Genomic DNA, 25,772 nt, shown 5'->3' on the forward strand with positions numbered 1-25,772 from the left:
TGCTTTACGAGGAGGAGGTGCCCGTTTTTATTGGGGGTCCGTCGATATCTGGTGAAAATACTGGGCCTTGCCGGATAATTGATTGTGGGCTGAACAAATTGAAATATGGGCTTGTCATCATGACTCTGCTTTTTCTTTGTAGTGAAAATATGTAAATGATCAACTGTAAAACAAAGAATGTTTGCCTAAAGCGTAATATTTTGTATAAAAAGAGAAGGCTGGCTTTGTAAGTTGGAGCAGTCTCCTGAGAATATACACCGTGTTGTACTTCTAGGACACCTGTTACTTGGTTGCAGCCAATAAACTCGATCTTTGACTTCACCTAGAAGACTCTGTGTTTCTGTAGTCTGAAACAGGAAGGACCCGAAGTCTTAGGGTGTTGTCCCTGGCACCGCTGGGTTACCGGTTCAGTACCGGTTCTGAAAAACCCAGTACTTCATTCTCTTTCCTCTTCCTACAACACCCTTCTTCTTTATGCACTTTTCCTGCTTCTTTTTGCACACCTCAATCCTCTTGCTGCACCTTAATTGCTTCTTCCTGTACCTCACTACTTCTTTCTGTACATGTCTTGCTTCTTTCTGCACCTCTCTTGCTTTAGTTCTGCACTTCTCTTTCTTCATGTTTCTGCAACTTTCTTCCTCTTTCTGCGCCTTTTTTTCCTTTATGCAGTTCTCTTGGTTCTTTATGCACCTCTCTTGCCATTTCCTGTTCCTCTCTTGCTTATTTCTGTACCTCTTGTGCTTCTTTCTGTACCTCTCTTGCCTCTTTCTACAACTCCCTTTCTTCTTTCTGCACCTCTCTTGCTTCTTTCTGCACTTCTCTATCTGTAGCTTCCTTCATCTTTCTGCACCCCTCTTGTTTCATTGTGTACCTCTCTTGCTTCTTTGTACACCTCTCCTGCTTTTTACCACACCCCTCTTGCCTCTTTCTTCACCTCTCATTCCCTTTCATGCACCCCTCATGCCTCTTTCTGCACTCTTCTTCTCTCTTTATACGCCTCTCTATCGTCTTTCTGTACCTCTATTTCCTCTTTCTGAAGTTCTCTTGCCTCTTTCTGTTCCTCTCTTGCTTCTTTCTGCTCTTTTGTTGCTAATTTCTGTACCTCTCTTACTTCTTTCTGTATCTCTCTTGCTTCTTTCTGTACCTCTCTTCCTTGTTTTGTACGTTTCTTCTTCGTTCTGCACCCCTCTTGCTACTTTCTGCACCTCTCTTGATTCTTTCAGCACCTCTCTTGCTTTTTATCTGCCCCTCTTCTGCTTTTTTGTTTCAACCTCTCTTGCCTCTTTCACCACTTTTCTTGATAGTTTCTGCACCACTCTCTTGCCTATTTCAGCACATCTTGTGCTTCATTCTGTAACACTTGGGCCTCTTTCTACACCTCTCGTGCTTCTTTCTGCACCCCTCTTGCCTCTTTCTGTGCCCTTCTTACCACTTTGTACACCTCTCATCCTCTTTCTGCAGCACTTTTCTATTTTTCTGCAGTTCCTTGCTTCTTTCTGTATCTCTCTTCCCCTTTCTGTACCTTTTTACATCTTTCTGCTCTACACCCCTCTTGCTTCTTTCTGCCCCTCTCTTGCTGCTTGCTCAGCCTCTCTTTCCTCTTTCTCAACCTCTCTGGCCACCTTTATCACATCTCTTGCTTCTTTCTGCACCTCTCTTGCTTCCTTCTGAACCTCTCTTCCCTCTTTCTGCACCTCTTTTGCTTCTTTCTGTACCTCTTGTGCTTCTTACTGTACCTCTTTTGCCTCTTTCGGTACCACTCTTGCCTCTTTCTGTACCTCTCTTACTTCTTTCTGTACCTCTCTTGGTGCTTGCTCAGCCTCTCTTTCCTCTTTCTCAACCTCTATGGCCTCTTTTATCACATCTCTTGCTTCTTTCTGCATCTCTCTTGCTTCATTCTGAACCCCTCTTCCCTCTTTCTGCACCTCTTTTGCTTCTTTCTGTACCTCTTGTGCTTCTTTCTGCACCTCTCTTGCCTCTTTCGGTACCGCTCTTGCCTATTTCTGTACCTCTCTTGCTTCTTTCCGAACCTCTCTTGCAGTTACATCACTTCTTTTACTTCTTTCTGCACCTCTCTTGCTTCTTTCTGTACCTTTCTTCCTCTTTCTGTACTTCTCTTGCCTCTTTCTACTCCTCACTTGCTTCTATCTTCACCTCTCTTGATTTTTTCTGCACCCCTCTTGCCTCTTTCTGCACCTCTCTTGCTTCTTTCTGCATCCTTCTTGCCTCTTTCTGTACCCTTCTTCCCTCTTTGTGCGCCTCTCTTGACTCTTTCTATACCTCTTTTTCCTTTTTCTGCAGGTCCCTTGCCTATTTCTTTCTGTACCTCTCTTGCTTCTTTCTGCACCTCCCTTCTTGTTTCTGCACCTTTATTCCTCTTTATGCAGTTCTCTTTCTTCTTTATGCACCTTTCATACCTCTTTCTGTGCCTCTTTTGCTCCTTTCAGCACCTCTTGTTCTTCTTTCTGCACCTCTCTTGCCTCTTTCCGTATCAGTTTTGCTACTTTCTGTACCCCTCTTGCTTCTTTCTGCACTTCAATTGCTTTTTCTTATACCTCTCTTCCTTCTGTCTGCACATCCCTTGTTTCTTTTTGCATCGCTCTTGTTTCTTTCTGCAACTCTCTTGCTTCTTTCTCAATCTCTCTTGCCTCTTTTATCACTTCTCTTGATCTTTCTGCACCTCTTTTACTTCCTCCTGCACCTCCATTGCCTCTCTCTGCACCCTTCTTCCCTCTTTGTGCACCTCTCTTGCCTCTTTCTGTACCTCTTTTTCATATTCCTGCAGTTTCTTGCCTTTTTCTGCACCTCTCTTGCTCTTTTCTGCATCGCTCGTGCTTCTTTCTGTACCTCTCTTGCTTCTTTCTGTACCTTTCTTGCTTCTTTTTCAACCCATCTTTCCTATTTTTCAACCTCTCTTGCCTCTTTCCTTACTTCTCTTTCTTCTTTCTGCACATCTCTTGCTTCTTTCAACACCTCTCTTGCTTCTTTCTTCACTTATGTTGCTTCTTTCTGCATCTCTCTTGCTTCTGTCTGCACATTCCTTGCTTCTATCTGTACCTCTCTTGCTTCTTTCTGTACCTCTCTTTCTGTAACTTTCTTCATCTTTCTGCACCCCTCTTGATTCGTTGTGTACCTCTCTTGCTTCTTTCTGTACTTCTCTTGCTTCTTTGTACACCTCTCTTGCTGTTTACCACACCCCTCTTGCCTCTTTCTTCACCTCTCATTCCCTTTCATGCACCCCTCCAGCCTCTTTCTGCACCCTTATTCCCTCTTTATGCCCCTCTCTTGATACTTTCTGTACCTCTATGTCCTCTTTATGCAGTTCTCTTGCCTCTTTCTGTTCCTCTCTTGCTTCTTTCGACTCTTTTGTTGCTAATTTCTGTATCTCTCTTGCTTTTTTCTGTATCTCTCTTGCTTATTTCTGTGCCTATCTTCCTTTTTTCTAGCTTTCTTCCTTGTTCTGCACCCCTCTTGCTTCATTCTGCACCTCTCTTGATTCTTTCTGTACTTCTGTTGCTTCTTTCTGCACCTCTCTTACTTCTTTCTGCACCTCCCTTGCTTCTTTAAGCTCCGCTCTTCTTTCTATCTTCACCTCTCTTGCTTTTTTCCACACCTCTCTTGCCTCTTTTTGCACCTCTCTTGCTGCTTTCTGTACCCTTCTTGCCTTTCTGAACCCTTCTTCCCTCTTTGTGCACCTCTGTTGCCTCTTTCTGCACCTCTTTTTCCTTTTTCTGCAGTTCCATTGCCTATTTCTGTACCTCCCTTGCTTCTTTCAGCACCTCTCAGCAACATTTCAAGCAGCATTTAACAATGGTTTACATTGTTTCTTTAAGACTGTCTCATCATGATGTAAAGTAAAACAGTCTCATCCCGTTTTCTGGGAGAATAGACAGTGAATTTACAGAGGCTGTTGAGACTGTTCTTTAGGGTGGAAGACTCTTTTTCCATTGAGAAGGACTTGTAATTTGAGTTACTACTTGTTGTGGCATCTCTTCTGCTGCTTGGCTTGCCCACCTATTAAATGGTCATGCTGGGTCTATAGATTTACCATGTAAGCGAAACTTTAAGGAACCGTGGGGGTCGGTGGGGTTTAGAGAAAACAATAAAATATAAGTCTCTTGTTCAGCTTTTTTGGTAGAGGAGCACTTTAAGTAGAATAGTAACATTGCATTTTTAGGTCTGGGCTCTAGATGGCATGCATACACTGTCTTAAAGTGAGACATGCTATATCTATTTCAGCCTGCAGATAGGCTTGCCATTTACTGGCTCCCACGTCACCTTCCTATCGCTTCTCCCCATTGGTCCACGCCATAACAGTGCAGTAATAACTAATACCACACATTTGAACACAGGCACACCTGACACAGCTGCAACATCACAAGCATATGGATAAAAAACACTCACATTGACAACTCTAAAAAACTCAGAGGTCAAGTATTGCTGAGACCTATTGGTGTTCCCAATGCCTAACGTAAGCCCCAAAGAACACATATTATAGGGTGCATTGCATTTACAAAGTGGGATATTTATTTTTAAGTTTTACATGTCCTGGTAGAGAAAAAAATGTTCACTGCTGTAAATCCTACCTCTCCCATAGAATAATTCTACCTTATTAAATTTAGTAAGTGCTAAGTTTTGATTGGGAGCAAGTAGGAATATTATATTTCCACTCAAATGCATTGCAGTTTAAAATCCTCGTTAATGGTAAAGTCGGGTTTTAAGTCACAATTCTAGAAATTTCACTCATAGAAATATCAAATGAGAGACAGTAGAGAAGAAAGAAATAATGAAAGAATGATAGACATGTGCAAAGAAAGAAAGAAAGAAGGGGGGAAGTAAGGAAGAACTAAAAGAAACAAGTAAAAAAGAAAGAAAGAAAAAAGAAAGGAAGAAAAAAGAAAGGAAGAAAGATGGGAAGAAATAAAGAAAGAAAAGAGGAAAGAAAAAGAAAAGAGGGAAGGAAAGAAGAAAAGAAAGAAAGAAAGCTGGAAATAACTGCTTAAATCAACACAGCAGGACAAGAGAAAAACTTAGGAAAGAAAGCAAGAAAAGGAAAGAAAGAAAGAAAGAATTCAAGATAGGAAGATAGAAAGAAGGAAAAGAAGAAAGAATGAAAGAAAATTATGAATTCACATATATAATAGAGAAGCTTTTGTTTTGTAGCTGTCAAATAAACAAACGGTGCTTCAAAAGGAATTTACAATAGCATTGGCAGGAAACAGGAACGGAAAAGGTTGGAATGTGGCCTGTGCTACTCATCTAATAGAAAACATCCTGCTCTCACATCAGGCTCTACAAACAAAGGCAGCACTGATGTGATAATAATAAAGTAACAACAAACACACTGGCACTGAAGGGAACCTCCTTGTGTATGAATGTGCTCACTGTGAAAGACCTAAATGCATTCACTCAAAGTGAAGTTAAGCAGTCGCTGCAGTGGGCTGAATGCTGTTTGTGAATGACACAACAGCAGACCAATGGATGAAGAAATGTGGCTAAATACCCCTTTAAGTAAGTATGCTATGCACACAATTTTTATAAAGTCAAAAAGTCTTGGCTAGCGCCATACTTAAAAAAAAATTAAAGGGAATAAAATGTCGAATTGACAAAAGATACAATAAAAATTGATAAGTCATGAGAAGCTGTATTTTTTTTTAACATCCTGTATCTTTCATGAGGCAAATTTTATGGACAAAATGCATATTTGAAACCAGTTCCTCAAGCGTTTCTGCAGTGGGAGAACCCCATACATTCCTGGCAGCATCACGCATGGAAGTGCTGGGCTCTTTCACGGGTCCACCTTAACAACCTATGACATTTTACCAAACTTACATGACAACTGGACTTTAAATTACACTATTTGGCGCAATGATTTCAGAAAATACTCAGGAGAGAGCCATGTTACAAAAACTAATGGAGGAACTTTGTTCACTCAGTAAAGTTCATGGTAGATAGCTGCCACAAATCAGTCCCACACCGGGCCACTGTGCCAAGAACGCTTGACCACAGATGCGAATTTCTAACTATGCAATGTTCACTCTATTAGTTTTAATAAGAAGGAAAGCATAATTTCCTGTACTGAGTGAACACCTTCTATAGGGCAAACTGCTCCGTGTGGCCCATAAAACGGGTAACCTGTGCTCACAGCTCTCTGGTGATCGAGCGAGAAGTCCGATCTTTTCTTTGATACTTGCAAAGAGCACACAATTTTTGAAGAGTGTTTTAGGAAAGAATGTGGAATAAGGGATAGAAGCACATCAGGGGTTAATGAGTGGATTTATCTCCAGACACCTGAGTGCTGTTTGTATACTTTATTGTAACTTAACATTGTGTGTCCTGCTTATAGAACATTTTTAGCCTTTGCCTGTATTTTATAACTGCTTTAAAGAAAATTGAAAAAAGCAACAGAAGAAATTTGATGCTGGTGACAGTTGATCTCCACATCAGCATTCTCTCCGATTCACACTTCTTCCACCTGTAGACTAAAATTTTCTTTCCTTGCGTGCTTTGAAAATGATAGAACCAGTGTAATCCATGACATCATACAAACAGTGCACTTTCCGATTAAAATTGTGATGCTCCTCTATGACGTAACCAGCATCTGCAAGGGCATTCCTCAGGAACTCCTCATCGAAGCAGAGATGAGGAAACTTCACATCGCCCACCATATAAAACGTTGTCCCAAGGGTTGCAATCATTATTAGGTGTCCTCTGGACTTCAACAGTGATGACAGATTTTTCAAACCGTCACAGAACGTCTTCTTGTCTTTGGCGAAGAAATCCACAGAGTGCACCAGGAGCAGACAGTCAGCCTGGGGCAGGACAGTTGGAGACAAGGGGTCACTTCTGTCGATGTCACATTTGCAAACGTTTATGATTTTTCGTTGTACCATCTTCTGCTTCTCAAGCCATGTTTCGCTAAAAACAAATGTATAGAAAATGATTGACAAGTATTTAGTTATTGGCAAACATCTATTTTGTAAGATCATGGTTGTTATTCAGTACTAACAAGGGGGCATATTTGCAAGCCCCTAGTGCCACTGTAGAGTCATTTGTTCCAAAGCTCCGGTGGTGCTCTATGCTACGCCATATTTACAAGGCTGTGCTAAGCCACTTTGCATGGCTTAACACAGCTTTGCAGATATGGCCCTCTGCAATGCAGTTACCTTATGAAAAATAGCGTGAAATAGGTGTTGCTGTGGGCACTCCCGGCAACACCTATGGGGTTTTAATACTGCTCTCGAATTACAAGGGTCTGTAAACCAGGGCAGCACCAAAAACGAACACCTTTTAATAGGAGGCGTTAATGTGATGCAACAAAGAGAAATACTTTCATTTGTCCTCATTCTTTGCTCTTTATATCTGTGCTGCATTCTGCAGCATATAGGAGCAAAACGTCATTAATTATTGTTTTTGTGCAGAACGTCTCCTTGCACCATGGTGCAATGCCGCTAGGCAGCTTGCTTAGTGCCAACACAGATGAGCACTGGCATGCGCCATATGCTTGCTAATACGGGGCATTCCTGCCTTTTGAAAATGTGACGCAGCTCAGTGCAGCACAATTACTTGTGGCACTGCGCCATTTTCATGTAAATATGCCCCAAGAATTTACTGAATGTTTCAAGAGGTGTCTGCTGTACACTTTATATATCACACACTTCTCTGGACTAATCTCCTATTTATGAACTAGACGCCAAGTTGTAACCTTGATTTCTAAAAGCAGGATCGATGTCTTGAAGAAGGATTCTGCAGAAACTGTCAAATGTGGGATATGTGTAGGTGTAGCAGCAGTTGTAATAGAATGCATCACTGTGCATTATCAGAGTGTAAGGTCACCCTTCTTTATTGCATTATTAGAGGTTAACAGTAAACTGAATCACTGTGTATTATCAATGGTTGTCACTGTTCATTGTTGGGTTGTAACTGCACTTTGCATCATCTAGGCACTGCTCACATGTGTTGGCCGACACCTAGCCTGCACCTGAATAGTCATAGAAGGGTTTGCATTTAGTGTACTACCGCCATGCCAGCTGAGCGCTGACAGCAGCATTAAATGTAGAGCTGAGGCAAGTGACTTAATTGAAAAATGCATGCCTCTTCTGACTGAAGTCCACCTAAAAAAAACAAGCGTTGTCAAAGCTAATTGGTCTGGGGTTCTCCACTAGCCTTCTGGCAATTCTTACTTTGATCTGTTGTCATTTTTGGGTCTAAAAATAAACACACATTACCATATTTCTCCCTGGCACTAAATGGAACTATTTTGTGTGAGGATATATCCCTGGTGAAAGGGTGTTATACCGTAACCCTTAGTGAAGTCAGCCAATGGCTGAAGTGGGTTATACATTACCACTCAATGCATACTGGAGTTAGTGGAAGAAAAATGTGAATGACACCAACCACAGACTAATAGATGAAGCCTGGCTGAAACCCCTATAAGTAACTAGTAACCTAAAATGGTAATAAGAAAGAAAGAAAGAAAGGATGGAAGGACGGAAGGAAGGAAGAAAGAAATAAAGAAAGAAAGAAAGGAAGAAAGAAAGAAAGAAAGAAAGAAAGAAAGAAAGAAAGAAAGAAAGAAAGAAAGAAAGAAAGAAACGAAGGAAGAAAGACAGAAAGAAAGAAATAATGAATCTGGGGGAAGGAAGGATGGATGGAATGGAAGGAAAGAGGGATGGAATGGAATGGAAGAAAGGGTAGAGAGAAAGAAAAAAAAAAGAAAGAAAGAAAGAAAAAAAAGAAAGAAAGAGAGAAAGAAAGAAAGAAAGAAAGAAATGAGGGAAAAAGGAAACAGAAAGGCAGGAGGGAGGAAAAGAGAAAGACAGAATGAAAGAAAGAAAGAAAGAAAGAAAGAAAAAAAGAAAGAAAGAAAGAAAGAAAACCGAAAGAAAGAAGGAACAAAAGAAAAAAAAGAGAACAAAAAAAAGAAACAATGACAGAAAGTAAGAAAGATAATAGGGCAAAAGGAAACAAGAAAAGTAGGGAGGTAGAGAGGAATGGAAGTAAGAAAAAAGAAAAGAAACAAAGAAACAAACATACAAAGAAAAGAAGGAAGAAATAAAGAGAGAAAGAGATAAGGGAAGGAAGAAGGAAGCAAGAAAGAAAAGATGAAAAAAGAAAGGAAAAAAGAAACAAACAAACAAACAAGTATAAAGACGTTAACTTAATACAGAATACTTAATAACAGATTCAAATAGACACAATCTGGAATGTTGAAGAGAGGGTTGTGAGCATGTGTTCCTCCTTTCCAAATACATATATACACAACCGTCAATTCCTTTGAAGGTAGCACAGTGCAAGTAGGTTGGAGTGACAGTAGTTCTTTGTGTTTTTTACTTAATTGAGTCCATGTCACGCATTATAATTTTTCATAGTCAACATTGTAAGAGAGAGAGAGAGAACATCCGCTTCGTGTAGCGGATTTACCCGGTTATGAGAAACTATATTGGACCGTTTTTCAAATTTGGATTTTTTTTATCAATGTCATGCTACAATTCTTGAAAATGTATGAAAATGATGCTGATACCTTGTCTTACTTGAATAATATAAATAGCCTTGAGAAAGCTCTGGCCTTACTTGCTACACGGGGCGAAAAACATGTCGGCTGTTCTCTCTCTCTCATACAATGTTGACTATGAAAACATTATAATGAGTGAAATGGACTCAATTAAGTGAAAAATAAAAAGAATTACTTTCACTCCAACCTACTTGCACTGTGCAACCTTCAAAGGAATTAACCTATTGACGGGTGTGTATATATGTATTTGGAAAGGAGGAACACATGCTCACAACCCTCTTTTCACTTGTTCCTTTTGAGGCTGAAAAGGTCCAGAGCCTTGAGCACAACTCCTCCAAAACATTAGGGATTCATAAGCAGACCCAGAATCTCTGGACCTTTCTCTTTTATCACAATCTAATATGTTGTCAAATAGCAGCAGTCAAAAAACTAAAACACTGCAAAAGGTATTTACAACAGCATTGGCAGGATATGGGATCTGACAAAGATGGAATATGTATCGCAATCATCCTGCTATCACATCAGGCTCTAAACAAACAGGTAACACTAAAGTTATCATAACGTAAACAAAAACACTGAAGGGAACTTCATTATGTGTGGATGTGCTCACTGTGAGAGACCAAAATGCAGTCACTCAAAGGGAAGTTATCCAATTGCTGACCCAGTGCTCCAATCAGTATGCTGAGATCGCAGAAGCAAAATGTGAATAAAACAACAGACCGAAGGATAAAGAGAGGTGGCTGAAAGCCGCATACAATCTTACATATTTTAGACCATCGAAAGGTCTTGGCATACACTAGACCTAATAAAGAAATAGAAGGAGGAATTGCTAAAAGGAATGTAAGATCAGACTAGCAAACTATGCAGAAGAAGCACCTATTGGGAAAATTAAAACAAATGTTGACTATGAAAAAATTATAATGAGTGAAATGGAGAAATGGGAGAAGCAAACCTCAGATAAATCTAAAATATTTAATATAGAAAAGCAATCTTCTTATGCACTACAAAAAAAAAATTATGGAGTCTCATGGGTCTAGAGCCCCAAATACAAGTCAAGCAACACTGAAAGGCAGAGGCAGGTAATTCCTACATCGAGGCTACACACCTCAAAGCAAAGCAAGCCAAGGATAGAACCCTCTGCAGGTGGACTTCAACAGCTGGCTCGCAGTGCCAGCGAAGACAGAACTCACTGCAGGTGGACTTCAACAGCTGGCTCACAGTGCCAGTAAAGATGGGACCCACTGCAGGTGGACTTCATTAGCTGGTTCACATTGCCAGTGAAGACGGGACCCACTGCAGGTGGACTTCGGCAGCTGGTTCACATTGCCAGTGAAGACGGGACCCACTGCAGGTGGACTTCAGCAGCTGGTTCACATTGCCAGTGAAGACGGGACCCACTGCAGGTGGACTTCGGCAGCTGGTTCACATTGCCAGTGAAGACGGGACCCACTGTAGGTGGACTACAGCTGCTGGCTCACACACTGAGAAAAGGTACAGCATGTTATGCTGTTCAAATGCCCTTTCTTCAAGTGCTGCACAGCACACTGCACTAACCATCTCAATGTATTGTCAATATCTTGGATCCCATGGAGATGGTAAATATCCCACAAAAGTCACACACAGTCTGTACTTCTCTCTGTCAATCTTTCAGCCAATCAGGGGCTGATTCTTGGCTTCAGATCTCCTCAACTAGAGCTTGGCAACAGGTCTTATGTGAATGCATCTCTTTTAACCAGGAGATAGCACAGATTACGTCTTGAATCACAAGCAAGATGGCCGCAAAGAGTAACTGGGATGAGCTCCGGTCTATGGATCTCTTTTGATGCCAATCCCGACCGGTACGACCCCACCAAACTCCCTGCGCAAGAAAGGACTGCAAAGCGACACTCCTGTCGACTCATCCCGGAACCGGTGGCTGCCCTGCTGTCCTGCGCCCCTGAGAACGTCTACGGGAGCGGGACAGAGCGAGACAGCCACGAGTGGAGGTACTCGCCTTTGACACCCGCCCTTCCCGGGCCAACGCCAGTGCTCTCGCCTGCCCCCCTCCTCCCCCGCTGACTACTCTGTCTGCACTTACCGGTGCAGGGGGCTCGAAGTGGCACCCGGTGTGGCGCGGACAGGCTCACGGCCCCGAGGGTACGGCGTGAAGCTCCGAGAGGAATTAGGTACCAGGATCCGTAGCAGAGTGACGCCGAATCTCGCAGCAGAGTCGAGAGAGAGAGGCCCACAGCGGAAAGGCCGTTGCCCCCACTCCGGTCCTAGATGCGATGTTTAACCAGGGCTGCCTGCCTCCAAGATGGCGGCCCGCCTCTAAAACTAAAGGAGAAGAAGTGGATCACTGACTTGTAGTGCTCCAATTGGGCCCACGCCGCGATACGAAATTCACAGGCTCCAATCTTCAGGGGCACCATACTCTGTCCCCCCACCCCCACCTGCTCAAGCTCTTTCCACCCCTGCCTAGGGCTGCCTGGCCCTAACATGGCCGCCACCTCGGACATGCCTTAAACCCAAAGATGGCGAATAAGGAGATCACCCTCCTCAATGACTCCATTTGGGACCCCGCTGCGCTAGCCTAACGCTGCAACCAGAGGAGAAAATCACCGATCTACAGGGGCTCCACACTCTGCCTCCCAAGCAAGCCCCAGTTCTCTCCACCCTTGCCTAGGGCTGCCTGGCCCCAACATGGCCGCCAACTCGGACATCTCTTTAACTTGTAAAGGAGAACAGGGAGTCTCCGATCTTTAATTCTAACTACTCCATTTGGGCCCCTGCTGCGCTAGCCCGACGCCACAACCAGAAGAGTTAAACGCCGATCCTTAGGGGCACCATCCCCTGCACCCCATGCAAGCTCCAGTCAGTCAGTCAAAATACTTTATTGCGATAACTTAATATCATATAAAGACAATGGCAAAATACAAACATACATATACAACAAATACATTCTTCTAAAAACAGTTAAGATACAGTACAATAAAAATCATACATCAATTTACAATTCATGATGATGTAATGATACAAAGTGCAAAGTGCTAAAGTGCTAAAAGTGCTACAGAAAATTACTAAGGAGGGAAAATCCCCAGCAAAATAAGCATTACTAACACCAAAAGTCCCTGTAAGAAAACCTTATATGATTACAAATCCTAATATAAATACATATAAGGTGCCTATTTAGGGGAAATAGCCGCATTTTTTAATCTAATATTCCTACTCCTAATAGCTCTAACCAAGAAACTAGCTACATAAAACATGATCTTGGGAGTCTGTAGAAGCTGTAAATAAATAAGAGCAGGTTTAACTTGGATAAATCCAGCTTCCCTAAGAATAGGCACCAACAACTTTCTCCTAGCATCAATGTAATGGCTACAAAACATCACAAAGTGCATAGTATTTTGTTCGGAGAAATGGTCACAAGAACATGGTGACGCCTTATTTAGGGGTACTCCATACGGGATAAAAACCAAGATTAAAATGTATCAAGTTAAAACGAAAACGAGTTCAAATAAACCTGTGGTATGGATAGGTCACCGTATTCAAATAATTCTCTGGGCCATCGGGTATGGACAATATTAAACTAACCCTGACACTGGGTTTTTTCAACTCACATTCTTCCTTCTCCAAAGATAAGAGCTCTTTCATTGCAAGTTTTGTGGACTCTATATCTTTAGATGTTATAGAATCTATTTCAGAATAGAGCTCAGGCCTCCCCAGCCTTATGAAATTTTCCTTGATGTATGTCAACCACCTAATGTTGTTAACTTTGTCCAAACACAAACAATCTCTCATAATAATATGGTTTAAGGGGATTTCCTTGTTAAGCCACAACCTCAGCCAAGCAACTAACGGTGCTGTTTTTATCAGGTCTGTGATGTAGCCTTCCCCTAATTCCATATGAACAGTGTAAGACGGGGTTGACTGTGGAACACCTGGGACAGATCTGAAAAATTTATTTTCCATCGTCTGTAAGGGATCCAGTCCCCTATATCCCCATATTGAACCACCATAAGATGCCACTGAAATACATTTGGCCTTATAGATTTTCAATATGGCTGCGATTGGCCTAGCCCCAAGTTTCTTAGAAAACCCCTGAAGGGCTGCAGATGTTCTAGCTAACGAGGTTACTCTATTCTTTACATGGGGTCCCCAGTTGCCCTTCTCGTCGAAGGTAATCCCTAAATAGGGAAAGGAGGTTACACGAGCAAGTTTTTCTTGTCCACAGAGAAAAGTTTTATGATAATTTTTTCTAGCTACCCTGCCCATAAGCATAATTTGAGATTTTTTCGCGTTTATTTTCAAGTCAAGTGAGCCCATGAAGGATTCAAAGGCATCCAGGAGGCGTTGGAGTCCCACCCCGGTACGCGCGAGAAGAACCGCGTCATCTGCGTAAAGGAGAACAGGAATCCCCTGTTCCCCTGCACGCGGAATATCGAGGGTCATGTCCCTAAGGGCGGGCTCCAAGGCGTCACATATAATGTGAACAACAGAGGTGCCAAAATGCACCCCTGTCTAACTCCTTTTTCAGAGGCGAAAACGTCAGTACACCTTCCATTTGAGGAAACTCTGATTTTTTCAGTAAGGCCAGAGTGCAGGTCAGCCAATAAGTTGACTATTGACCTATCCAAGCCCATTTCCAGTAATTTTGACCAAAGCTTTGATCTATTAATCAGATCAAAGGCTGAGGAGAGGTCCATGAAACCAAGGTACATGGACCCCTCCTTAGCCCTGGTATATTTCTCAATCAACAAGTGGAGATTAAGGCATTGGTCCTGGGTACTTCTTTTAGGTCTAAAACCATATTGCACATTTGTCAAAATGCCATTCTCGTTGACCCACTCATTTAGTTTTACTAATATAACTCTTCCTAAGATCTTAACTGATGAATCAATCAGTGAGATTGGTCTGTAACATGCGGGGTCCTGCCTGTTTCCCTTTTTAAACACAGGGATAATTATAGATGTTTTCCATGACTCGGGAATGTTATCATGATTTAATACATTAAAGACCCTGCAAAGTAGTCTTGACCAAAAATTAGGAAAGCATTTAAAGGCGTCTGCAGGAACACCATCGGGTCCTGGCGCCTTTTTCTTCAGGTTACAATCAATGGCATGTAAAACTTCCGTTACTTCAAAGTGCAAATGATTCCCAATGGCATTAGTGTCAACCACCTGAGCCCCAAGATCTCCACTGGTATGATCAGAATAAATATCACTAAAGTGTTTAATCCAACCTTCATCAGGAATATTAGTTTCAAGGGGCGAGTTTTCCTCTCCTGTAAATAGAGGTTGATTGACAATCTTCCAAAATTCTCCACTGTTTTTCAGAATTACTGGATCTGAGAGCTGTGTCCAGGCTTCATCTTTAATCTGTTTTTTCCTGTCTGCTATGGCCTTTTTATACTGGGCTCCACAAGTGGTGATAAGTTCACGATCTTTCGGGACAACTTTTAAAGCATTTAACAATGCAGAATGTGCTTTTGAACATCTGCGATCAAACCATCTTTTGATGGGCATTTTCTTAGGTCTAGAGCCAACAGATAGCCTACAATTAATCTTACTACATATACTAGCGAATGCAGATATCACTTCCCTGTCTTCAGATTCACTAGATAGGCACACTCCAACCTCACCCTCAGCCTCAAAGAGTACCTCTTGTACGAAGGATTCCGGAGTTATATTATCCCATTTCAGTCTGCGTCCTTGGTCTTTAACCTTGAATACATGTTTAAAGTTACAAGGGCCATATTTTCGCCCTATAAGATCTGAAGCCAATATATCCAAGGAGACAGGGTTATGATCACTGAAAACGGAAACCACAGTTTTATATATTAAAACCATAGCTAAAAAGCATGCTGAAATAAATATGTAATCAATAATAGAGCCATTGTCTGTTCCCTTAAATGTAGGGGCCCTATCCCCCCCTCCCGCAACCAGACTCGTATAAGTTCCATCTTGCTAAAAAGTTCTCTAAACATTCCCCCTGTTTATTATGTTCAAGATGAATAGGCAAACAGTTTGGGGGGATTCTGCATCATCGCAAACACACATTAGTGAACACAGGAGTATATTGAAATCACCCAAGAACACAATTTCAAAAGAATTAACATTTTCACTATAGACTGACAAGAAAAGATCCAATCTATCTAGACTATATAGGGTACCGTCAGATGCATTGGAATTATAAAAGTTTATAAATAAAATGTTGGGGAATTCTACTGAGGAAAGTTCAACAATTAAACATTGCTCGGATCCCGAATCACATTTCTTTAAGCTTCCTTTAATATCCAATTTAAAGAGGCTTAACAATCCTCCCTTGGCTCTTCCTGCAGTGCTAGACACTGCAGGTATACAGAAATGGCTATAGCCATCTAAAGAAAAGCTATTGTTTGTGTCCCATGTTTCCTGCAATGCGATAATGTCGAACTTATCCATAAAATCTGTCCATGCCACATTGCCTACTTTGGCCTTAATTCCCGCAATATACCAAGTAAGTATACTAAATACTGATGCATAGTTCTCATCGCAACTTATGTGTTCAGGCAGAAGTCAATCATTTTGATCCAAAGAGGATAGAGGTGCATATCGATTGGACAACAAAAGGGGTTGTACAAAAGGATTTTGGTAAACGGGAAGAGCTGGGTGGTTTAAAGTATTTCGGTGTTGTTCTCGACCCCATCTATTGTTTGTATCCCAGTTATTATCCCACCCAAAAGCTGGATTCCTAGGGTAGGTGACATTCTGTTGTTCTCCATAAAAAAAATTTAAAGTTAAAGGGACAACAGTACCCTGCCTGCGTTGGGGCGGGAGTAGGTTAGTGAGGATGTTTGGCAACACGCCTATATGTGAAAAACTTACTGCCACACAATCCCCTTTAAATTTTTTGGGGCGGTTTCCTAACCAGGAAACCCTTTTTGCATTCTTAATCTCCTGAGCCAGTTGCTGAGCCCCCCCCGGGGCTAGCCTCGTGTTATTTGTAAGCCATTGCAAAGCCTTATTAGATAAAGTGGTGGGTGTTTCTACTATACCAGCTTCTAGAGGGGGAACATTAGCTAGTACTAGGACAACAGGTGAAGCTTCCACTATAAATTGTAAAGGGTCCGTTAACTGAGGCTGTACTGGGGGAATTTCCACTGTTAGGGGAGCATCCCCTTTACCAACTGTTTCATTAGCTTTTAAAACCAGTAACTACGTTGGGGGGTTATTAGAGGATAATTCCTCTGTAGCATCACCCTCGGAAACAACGTGCTCTCCATGATTATTGACAATGTTAACGACCAGAGTGGTAACATTTTCAACACCCTCCACTAGCTTGTTCTGCTGGCCACCTAGCTTTTTAACCTCAGTTTGTAATTTGTCTATTTTAGCAATTAGAGGTTTAACAATGGCTTTAATTTTACTTTCAATTAATTCAGCAATTTTGACCTACAAATCATCATCAACGTTAAACATTGCCCTTCCCTCTCCATGATCCTTTAAGATGACCTTTGGAGTATTTGCCCTCTTCTTCCTTGCCCCTGATCTTAACCCTCGCCGTTTTGGTTGGGTTTTTGCCCTAGAGTGTTCTGACCGGGGATCCTGGTCAGATATGGACTGGTCTTCATCTGAAAGACAAGCCTGTGTCTCCACTTCAAAGTCACTGTCTATATGGTTTACAGGGTCCACGATAAGTAACTCAGGGCTTGGCACAATATTTTCAGTAAAGTTGCCGTTATCCTGATTAGCGGGAGAGATAGAATGAGCTTCAAGATCAATTTCCATGGATGTAATATCATCTGTGGGGGGAGGTATGGTAGGGCTCAAAAGTCTTAAGTCTGGTGATTGACTCAACCCCAAAGATTCTCTCCTCTGTATATTTATTTTTTTCACAGTTTGGACCATATAGTTTTCCATCGTATTTGCAGTAGAAACAGCACCTTTTTTCGGCATCCTACCACTAGAGACAGAAGACTATGTCCACAATCAATGGTAGATGACAAAATGAGTACAACAGTATCTTACTTGAACAGTGGTATGTACCACAGGCGTCCAACAGAGTTTCTGGCCCTGTCCCTGTCGCCTCCTGCCGATGAGGGCCGTAGAGGGCCCGCCCTTTGCCCGGGCTTAGCCCCGGGTGTCCCGCTCGCGTCCCGCGACGCGGGGGTATCTGCTGCTTTATGGTGCCGGCGGCGCTCTCACACCGCATCAATTACGCACCGCCGCGAGGCCTGCCTGGTGTTGTGGTTCCCGGAGCGGCGGCGCGAAGCTTGGAGGCAGAGTGACTCTCGGCGGTGGCGGCTTGGCGTCCTGGATGCCCCTGTCAGTGTCGGCGTGGCAAGTTAGGTTTTTGGTCTCCCCCGCTCTGCCGGGGTATCTGCTGCTTTATGGGGCCGGCGGCGCTCTCACACCGCGTCAATTACGCGCCGCCGCGAGGCCTGCCAGGTGTTGTGGTTCCCGGAGCAGCGGCGCGAAGCTTGGAGGCAGAGTGACTCTCGGCGGTGGCGGCTTGGCGTCCTGGATGCCCCTGTCAGTGTCGGCGTGGCAAGGTAGGTTTTTGGTCTCCAGTCTTTTCTGCCCCTGCCTAGGGCTGCCTGGCCCCAATTATGGCCACCACCTCGGACATCTCATAACCGTGTACTAGGCGATTAAGGAGACTACCAACTTTAAATACTTCATTTGGGTCCCCGCGGCGCTAACCCAATGCCACGGCCGATCTTCAGGGACTCAATACTCAACCCATCACGCAGCTCCAGTTCTCGCAGACGCTGCCTAGGGCTCCCTGGCCACTTTTGGCCGCCACCTCAGTCATCTTAATCTCGCTAAACATATCCTCTCCGACCAATTTCTTAAGTCTTCCCAAGGAAGGTGCAATGACGGCCACAGGCTGAACTCCGCTCTTCCGTTCTTACAACTAAGCTCTCCCACACCCGTCAAGGCCGGTCACCTCAGTCACCAAACGGCCTCACTCCTCCCCTAGTTCTATTACAATGCCGCCATCCATGCTTCTAGACACGCATCCCTGCCCGTCACTTAACCACTTGTCTCCGCTTGGCCGGAACACCTACGCCATTACTTTCCCATGCAGTCTCTCCTTCAAAGCTAAAAAACGCTTTAAACAAAATTTAATTAGGCAACACCCCGAAACACTAATTGTGGACACCTACCACTGCTCAACGAGGGGGCTGAGAAAAACGGACTTCATTTTCCACACCACCAGGCCAGACGTATGGGTCTCCACCTTTAACTCACTCCTCCCTGTCTCCAAAACCACCTTCACAGAACACAACCGGAAACTAACCATCGCCCCCCTGAACCAACAGTCCCTGACCGGAGACATCTCCATCACCATCTTTGGGAATGGCACCATTCTAATTCAGGCGAAAGACGAAAACCTAGAGTTCTTCGACTCCCTCTTCCCCGCTCTTAAAATGACTATGGCTCTCCACCCTCAACAGCTGCGCTCCCCCACCCCTAACGACTCCCGTCAAACTCCTAACCCGAAGAGCTTGCCTCCATCATCTCAACTTCCCCTTCCCCCGTGCTTAATCATGTCTCCAGTCATTCGCCCCCCCCAGCCCCACCCCCCTCCACCCCCCACCCGTTGCCCCCCCTTCACCCAAATTCCCAGAACTCGACCACCCCACCTACCCATCCGACTCCTTTCCCTCTAGCCCACGTCTCCCAAAACACTCCAGGCTCTCAGTCTCCTACCCTTAGTGATCCCAGACCACCCATCAACACTGAGCCACAGCCCCCGGCGAGAACCCACACTTCTCTAGCTCTCACCGCCCCCCTTAGTGAAGACAACCTCCTCCTCCAAGGGGAACACAACCTTCTTCCCTCCTTATCCCTTGCCCTCCTGATCTCAAAACTCGACTCAGATCCTCCCACCCCGACTATCCTTCCGAATATTAACTTGCCCCATAGCCTCTCTCCCTCTCTAGTCCTCTCACAATCGAACTCTAACTCGGAACCGGCCCTCCCAACCCCTACTATCCTCCTCATCAAAGTCTTGCCCCACTGCCCCTCCCTCTCTGTGCCCAGCCTCACCCACCCTCCCCCCCCCAGCACCCAAACTAACGCAACGCCTGGACCTTTTAGAAGCCCAGATCGCTACTCTGATTTTTGGCCTGAAGGAAACCCTATCCTCCCCAGAAAAACTCCTGCCACCCGCCCATTACGTCGCACCACCCCTTCTCCAGCCGCCTCCCATTAGGAATGACTCTCGGCCTCCCGTTGGGTCCAGGCCCCCCGTAGGCTCCCGACCTCCTCCCACCAAACCCAGGACTGAGCCACGAGTTGACAGTCCTAGAAGAATTGTTCCCTCCCTTTCGCCCCATGAAGTGAGCTCCCTCGTCGCCTCCTACGAATCCCCTCCTACTCAGCCAGCCCAAGCTCAACCCCAATACCATTCACCCTTCGCCCCGATTCAAGTAATCACTGGAGTGGGGAGAGATCCGCCCAACCGAAAAGCTACCAGAACAAAATCCTATCTCTCCTCCTTACCCAGAGCTACTTCTGGCAATCCAAAATCGAATGCTGACCGCCCGATGAACTGTATGCTCATCAACTGCCGCTCTGCCGTCAAACATGCAACGGAAATTGCCGAAACCATTCTCTCCCATGACATGGATGTAGCCTTCATCACTGAAACACGGCTTAACACTCTATCCCTTCCCATCATGGACACGCTTGTGCCGCACGGTTTCGCAATTATCCATAAAGACAGGCCCGTACACAAAGGGGGCGGAATAGCCATTATCCACAAAAATTACCTCTCCATCACTGAATCTCCCTCCGTCATATATAACTCCTTTGAATGCCTTTCGGTCAACCTCAATTCGCCTAACCACTGTCCACTTCAATGCCTTCTCCTCTACCATCCTCCGGGCAACTCCTCCGAATTTGGTGCTCAGCTGACGGATCTGATCACGCAAACCACTCTGGATAGCGACTACAGAATAATTCTTGACGACCTCAACCTAAGATGGAATGTAACTAAAAAACCCGCTCATCCAATCTCTCACATAAAAAGACAATCTCGATCGACCACATCATCCCGGTGGACTGGTCGGACCATCACGCCATTCTCTTTCATATCAATCATTCGGTTCTGTCCCTCCCACCTACTCAATCCTCCCCCAAGTGGGTCAGAAACTTTTCGAGAATCCCTCCTGACAAGCTAGAAGAGGGACTTAGCTCACTCCTCCCGATCTCGACGGAACTCCTCTCAACCACGGAACTCACCTCGCTGTACCACGCCAACCTGGAGCTTGTCCTAGATCAGCTGGCACCGCGGAAACTAAAAAAACCAAGAAGCATCCCCTCCAGGTCTTGGTTCTCCACTGACATCAATGAAGAAAGAAGACATCTACGATCCATGGAAAGATCCTGGAGGACCAACCCCACCTCCCTCAACCGGGACCAACTCAAGGCAGCTCGTAAAATCTACTGTAACCATATCAAGAACAAAAAGTCTTCTGCTCCGCTCTAGACAATGCTAAAAACCGCCCAAAAAAACTCTTCAACATCATCAGGAACCAAACCTCCATTCCTGTGATAGACAACAGGGTGGCATCCAAATCTCAATGTGACGACTTTGCCATTTTTTTCAACGAAAAAATTGCCAAAATTGATCGCTCACTCTGCGCTATGCCCTCCGCCATCCCCTCTGCAACTTCCCACATCAGGCCAGCAACCTCAGCCATTCGCTGGTCCTCCTTCCGGCCTATCCAGGTTGAAGTGATAAGCAATCTCATAGCCACCGCAAAACCCTCATCCCACTCCCTTGATCAGCTTCCCCCGAGAGTAACAAAAGACCTGAAGCTCACTCTAGCCCCAACTTGGGCCAAGATCATCAACAGCTCTTTGAGCGAGGGCTCCATACCTGACTGCCTTAAAATAGGTCAAGTCACGCCACTCCTAAAAAAACCTGGCCTGGACCACAAGGACATGAACAACTTCAGACCAGTTTCGAACCTTCCACTCTTATCGAAAATTCTGGAAAAATGTGTGCTGTCTCAGCTTTCCCAGCACCTTGAAATCACGAATCTTCTCGACCCACACCAATCAGGGCTTAGAAAATGCTGCAGTACAGAAACCGCAATCCTAAATGTACTGGACGATCTTCACATGTCGCTCGACTCCAACCAATGTAGCCTTCTCATCCTCTTATAGCTTTCGGCTGCATTTGACACAGTGAATCATGCCCTGCTACTCAATGTTCTCCAGGAGAGAGCAGGTCTGGAAAAGACAGTCCTAAAATGGTTCTCCTCCTTTCTCAACAACCGCACTCAAAGAATCAAAATTAAAAGCTGCGAATCGGACCCCCTCCCCATCACCAGAGGAGTGCCTCAAGGGTCAGTACTCTCACCTCAACTTTTCAACATCTACATAGAGTCCCTCACCTCAATTCTAAGGAAGTCCAACATCCCCTTCCACCTCTACGTGGACGACACACAACTCTACCTGGAAACCACTTCGATCGCAGAAATCCACAGACTGAACTGCACACTCATTGAAGTTCAACATTGGCTCTCATCCAACAACCTCAAACTCAATGAAGGAAAAACTGAAGTGCTCCTCATCTCGAACAAAGATGAAAACCCGCAAATACTAGAATGGCTCAAAGCCTTAAACGCCCAGAATGTTCCTCTTGTTCCCACAAACTCCATAAAATCCCTAGAGATCACCCTTGACCCTAAACTGGACATGAAAGAACACATCTCAAAAACTGCCAAAAGTGCTTTCCTGAACCTGAAACTCCTCTACAAACTGAAACCCTTCCTCCCCACGAAAGACCTGAAACAGGCCATCCAGGCTCTGGTACTCTCCAGAATTGACTATGGCATCGCTACTCTGACTGGATCAGCCAAATCACACCTGGGTCCTCTGACCTCTATCCTCAACGCCGCAGCAAGAATGGTCACGGGAACTAGGAAATACGATCACATCTCCCCGTCTCTCAAGGATCTGAAGTGGCTCCCTATTGACCAACAAGCCAGCTTCCGCACAGCCTGCCTCACTCACAAAGCCCTGCATACAGGCAAACCAGAATATCTGGCCAACAAGCTCAAAAAGGCCGGTCAGTCAAGGAACCTCAGAAGCTCCAACACGCTCCTACTCATTCCTCTGAAATCCCAGAAACACAAAACATCCAGCAAATCCTTTGCGGGCAATGCTCCCAAGATATGGAACGCCATCCCCCACATATCAGAACGACCGCCTCCTTCCCGAAATTCAAGATGTTACTCAAAGCCCTCTTCCTTGAGCGCTCGGGATAGTATTCTGATCTCCACGTTTGACTTTGAAAGCCCATTCTCTATGCGTTCCCAGAGCCGGATGACTTGCTTTTGACTCTTGCCCTGTTTTGCGCTCCTGTTACTATTGTAAAGACTTTCTCTTCACCCATGTGCTCCCTACCCTGTTCTCCTTCCTCACTGTCTTTTTGATGCCTATGTGTACGTGTTGTGAAGTGCTCTGATACCCTCGGGTCCAGCTAGTGCTATAGAAAACTTTAATAAATAAAAATTAAAAATAAATAAATTACGCCCTGACCACAGTCTTTGTTGAAGGGATGTCTCATCTAATGTACTGACTGATCTGTCCAAACTCGTTTGAGACAATAAGTGGAGCAGAAAGATATCCCTATTGTTATAATTATCTGTCTGTTTTTAGGCAATTTAGACACATCACAGATCGGATTCAATTGGCTGTGTAGGGATCGGTGAGGTGAAATGGATAAACAGGTATTTACAGGACTGACAGCTAACTAAAGAGATTAACATTGTCTAAAGGGAACCAAACATAACCAAACATCTTAGGACTACAAGCAAACTGGTGGCTCACAGCTAGCTGTATCATGCACACCACACAATGTTTTGCACACTCCTGCACACTCAAGAGGAAATATTGGGTTCCAGTGATGACAGCCTACATAGCTGTATAGGGGGCCAGTAAGCAGACTTTTCCAGCTTGGGGTGCAGATAACTTGGTCTGTATCCCATGAATATCATACATCAGATGACAACATACATTAGCTGTGCCACAACGGATAGTAGTTACCCATGTCGAAAGGAGAACTACTTTGGATGACCCTCCTCACAAGTTAACTTGAGTGCACACTTATTGAGTAATATATTTTACAAAAACATCCAGAGTGTCAGCCGTGAGGTTCCGGTGCAAGAATCATCCCAGGTCCATCAGATATGTTCAAAAATGAAGCGCTGTTGCCCAGTCCTAGTGTATGATAAACATTCCGCCATACAGAAAGCAGTACATGACACAAGGATTACCCAATACCTCTGACTGGTAAAAGGTGCCTTACATACACTGTAGTACTTTCAAGCCTATTGCACTGAATATTTACAACCATCAACATCAACCTGGGTCTTACACAGTAGGATCCTTACCTGCTGCCCTGGAGTTCCAAAAACAACTTTATCACGTGACTACAATCCAGTGCATCAGGGTCATTCTTTAGCCATTTTTGCAGCTCCTCCATGGACTTGTCATTCAAGCAGGCAAAGGTGATCTCAGTGAAATACTCACAGGCTGGGATGGTGTAATGGATGACGGGACCAATCGAAACTTGAATCAGAGAGCCCCCTTTCACAGCACCTGCTCAGAAAAAGATTCACACTTTAATGTACTACATAACAATCAATGGATGTAGGGCCTGGCCCGCATCCCGGAACTGCACAAATCCCCTCTTGGGTGGCCAAAGCCCTCTGCACACAATCCTTAACCTGCAGCCAACCCTCCACAGGTGACCAACCCATCGCCATGCACTGTGATAGATTTATAGATATTTATGAATAAAAGGACCTTTCACCATATATCTTTATCTATTTATTTTCATTCTACTTCTTACTAACAGTCCATAACATAAGGCACTTGGCATTTTACTAGCACACAAAGATGGTGCCACTCAAAAAACTATTTGTTAAAAATACTGTGCAATGCACTTGACTTCACCAGTGATTATTAGTACCTATACATAATGAGTTCTCTTTTCAAGGGTGCCATAGTATACAATACATTTATTGAAAGTTGAAAGTTTGATTCATAAGCCATATCAGCATTAGCATATTTACAAATCCTATAGAAAACAAACACAGTTCTTTAAAGTATCAAAAGTGGATATGAATTTTTTTTAATGAAGCCACACCCTCTCAACTTTGGGAAGGACCCTTGAAGCAATTGCTTCTGACTCGAGATTGAAATCCAGTAACAACTTGAGTTATTCCAGCTTTACAATAGAATTGTTAAGCAGTTGCTTCGGACTTGAGAGGGGCATCCAGTAAAGTTCTGAATGGATGCAGCCTTGTTAAAGACTTCAAACTATTGACTCAAAGAAGGAAATCTAGCAATTGCTTGAAGTAATGTAGCTATCTGAAAGGCCAAAACAATCAACAGTGTCAATGCTTGTTTTTAAATGAATTCATAAACTTAAAACTTTACAAGTGCAGCATAGGGTTATTAGCAAAAGGCAGTTGCACTCTAAGTTCCATAGTAACATAGCAGTAACATATCAGTGCCTTATCACACGTAATTTAAAGAAGGTTTTAAATGTTAATTCTTTAGACACAAAAACTCAATATTCCTACCTGCTCCCAATTGAAAGTTATCAATTAATACATGCAATAAATTATCCCAATATTATCCTATGGGAAGGATAGGACTTACAATAGTGTTAAACAAATTAAATTTTATTCTCTACCAGGACATGGTAAACTTAAAAGTACATACCCAACTTTTTAAATATAATACACACTGGACTTTGGACTGTTTAGGGCCTACCCTAGGGGTGACTTTTATGTATTAGAAATGAAGGTTTAGGCCTGGCACTATCCCAATGCAGAGCTGCTCATTCTGATCGCACACATAATATTCCTACTCACACAATCCCTACTCAGAGCTGGTTATTCCTAATAGGTACACACACTCATACTATCCCTACTCACAGTCGCCCATTCCTATCACCGGCATACTATCCCCACTCAGAGCCACTCTGTCTTATCACACACAAACTATCTATACTGACACACTACCCAGTCAGAGGTGCTCAGTCTTATCACAAACACACTTTCCCCACTTACATTATGCTCATGCAGAGCTACTCAGCCTCATTAAATGCGGACTATTCACACTCATAATATCCTCATGCAGAACTACTCAATCTTATCACTGCCCCACTATACCAACTTACGTTATCCTCACTCACACTATCCCCTCATAGAGCCACTTCGTATTATCATACACATATATACTATCCCAACTCACACTGT

At 43.8% G+C, this 25,772-nt stretch overlaps 1 protein-coding gene across 1 annotated transcript in view; it reads right to left on the reverse strand.

Moving 5' to 3' along the window:
- Positions 1–5,302: 5,302 nt before the first annotated feature.
- LOC144752128 (nicotinamide N-methyltransferase-like) overlaps positions 5,303–25,772 on the reverse strand; it is a 60,521-nt gene continuing 40,051 nt past the window's right edge. Inside the window, exons 2-3 of the mRNA XM_078640073.1 lie at positions 23,895–24,102; positions 5,303–6,918 (exon numbers count right to left, since the gene is read on the reverse strand). Coding sequence (XP_078496199.1) covers positions 6,483–6,918; positions 23,895–24,102 — 644 coding nt within the window. The 3' untranslated portion in view covers positions 5,303–6,482. The remainder of the gene's footprint in view (positions 6,919–23,894; positions 24,103–25,772) is intronic.

Source organism: Lissotriton helveticus, chromosome 4_2 (genome assembly GCF_964261635.1).
Source record: "Lissotriton helveticus chromosome 4_2, aLisHel1.1, whole genome shotgun sequence".
NCBI lineage: Eukaryota > Metazoa > Chordata > Amphibia > Caudata > Salamandridae > Lissotriton > Lissotriton helveticus.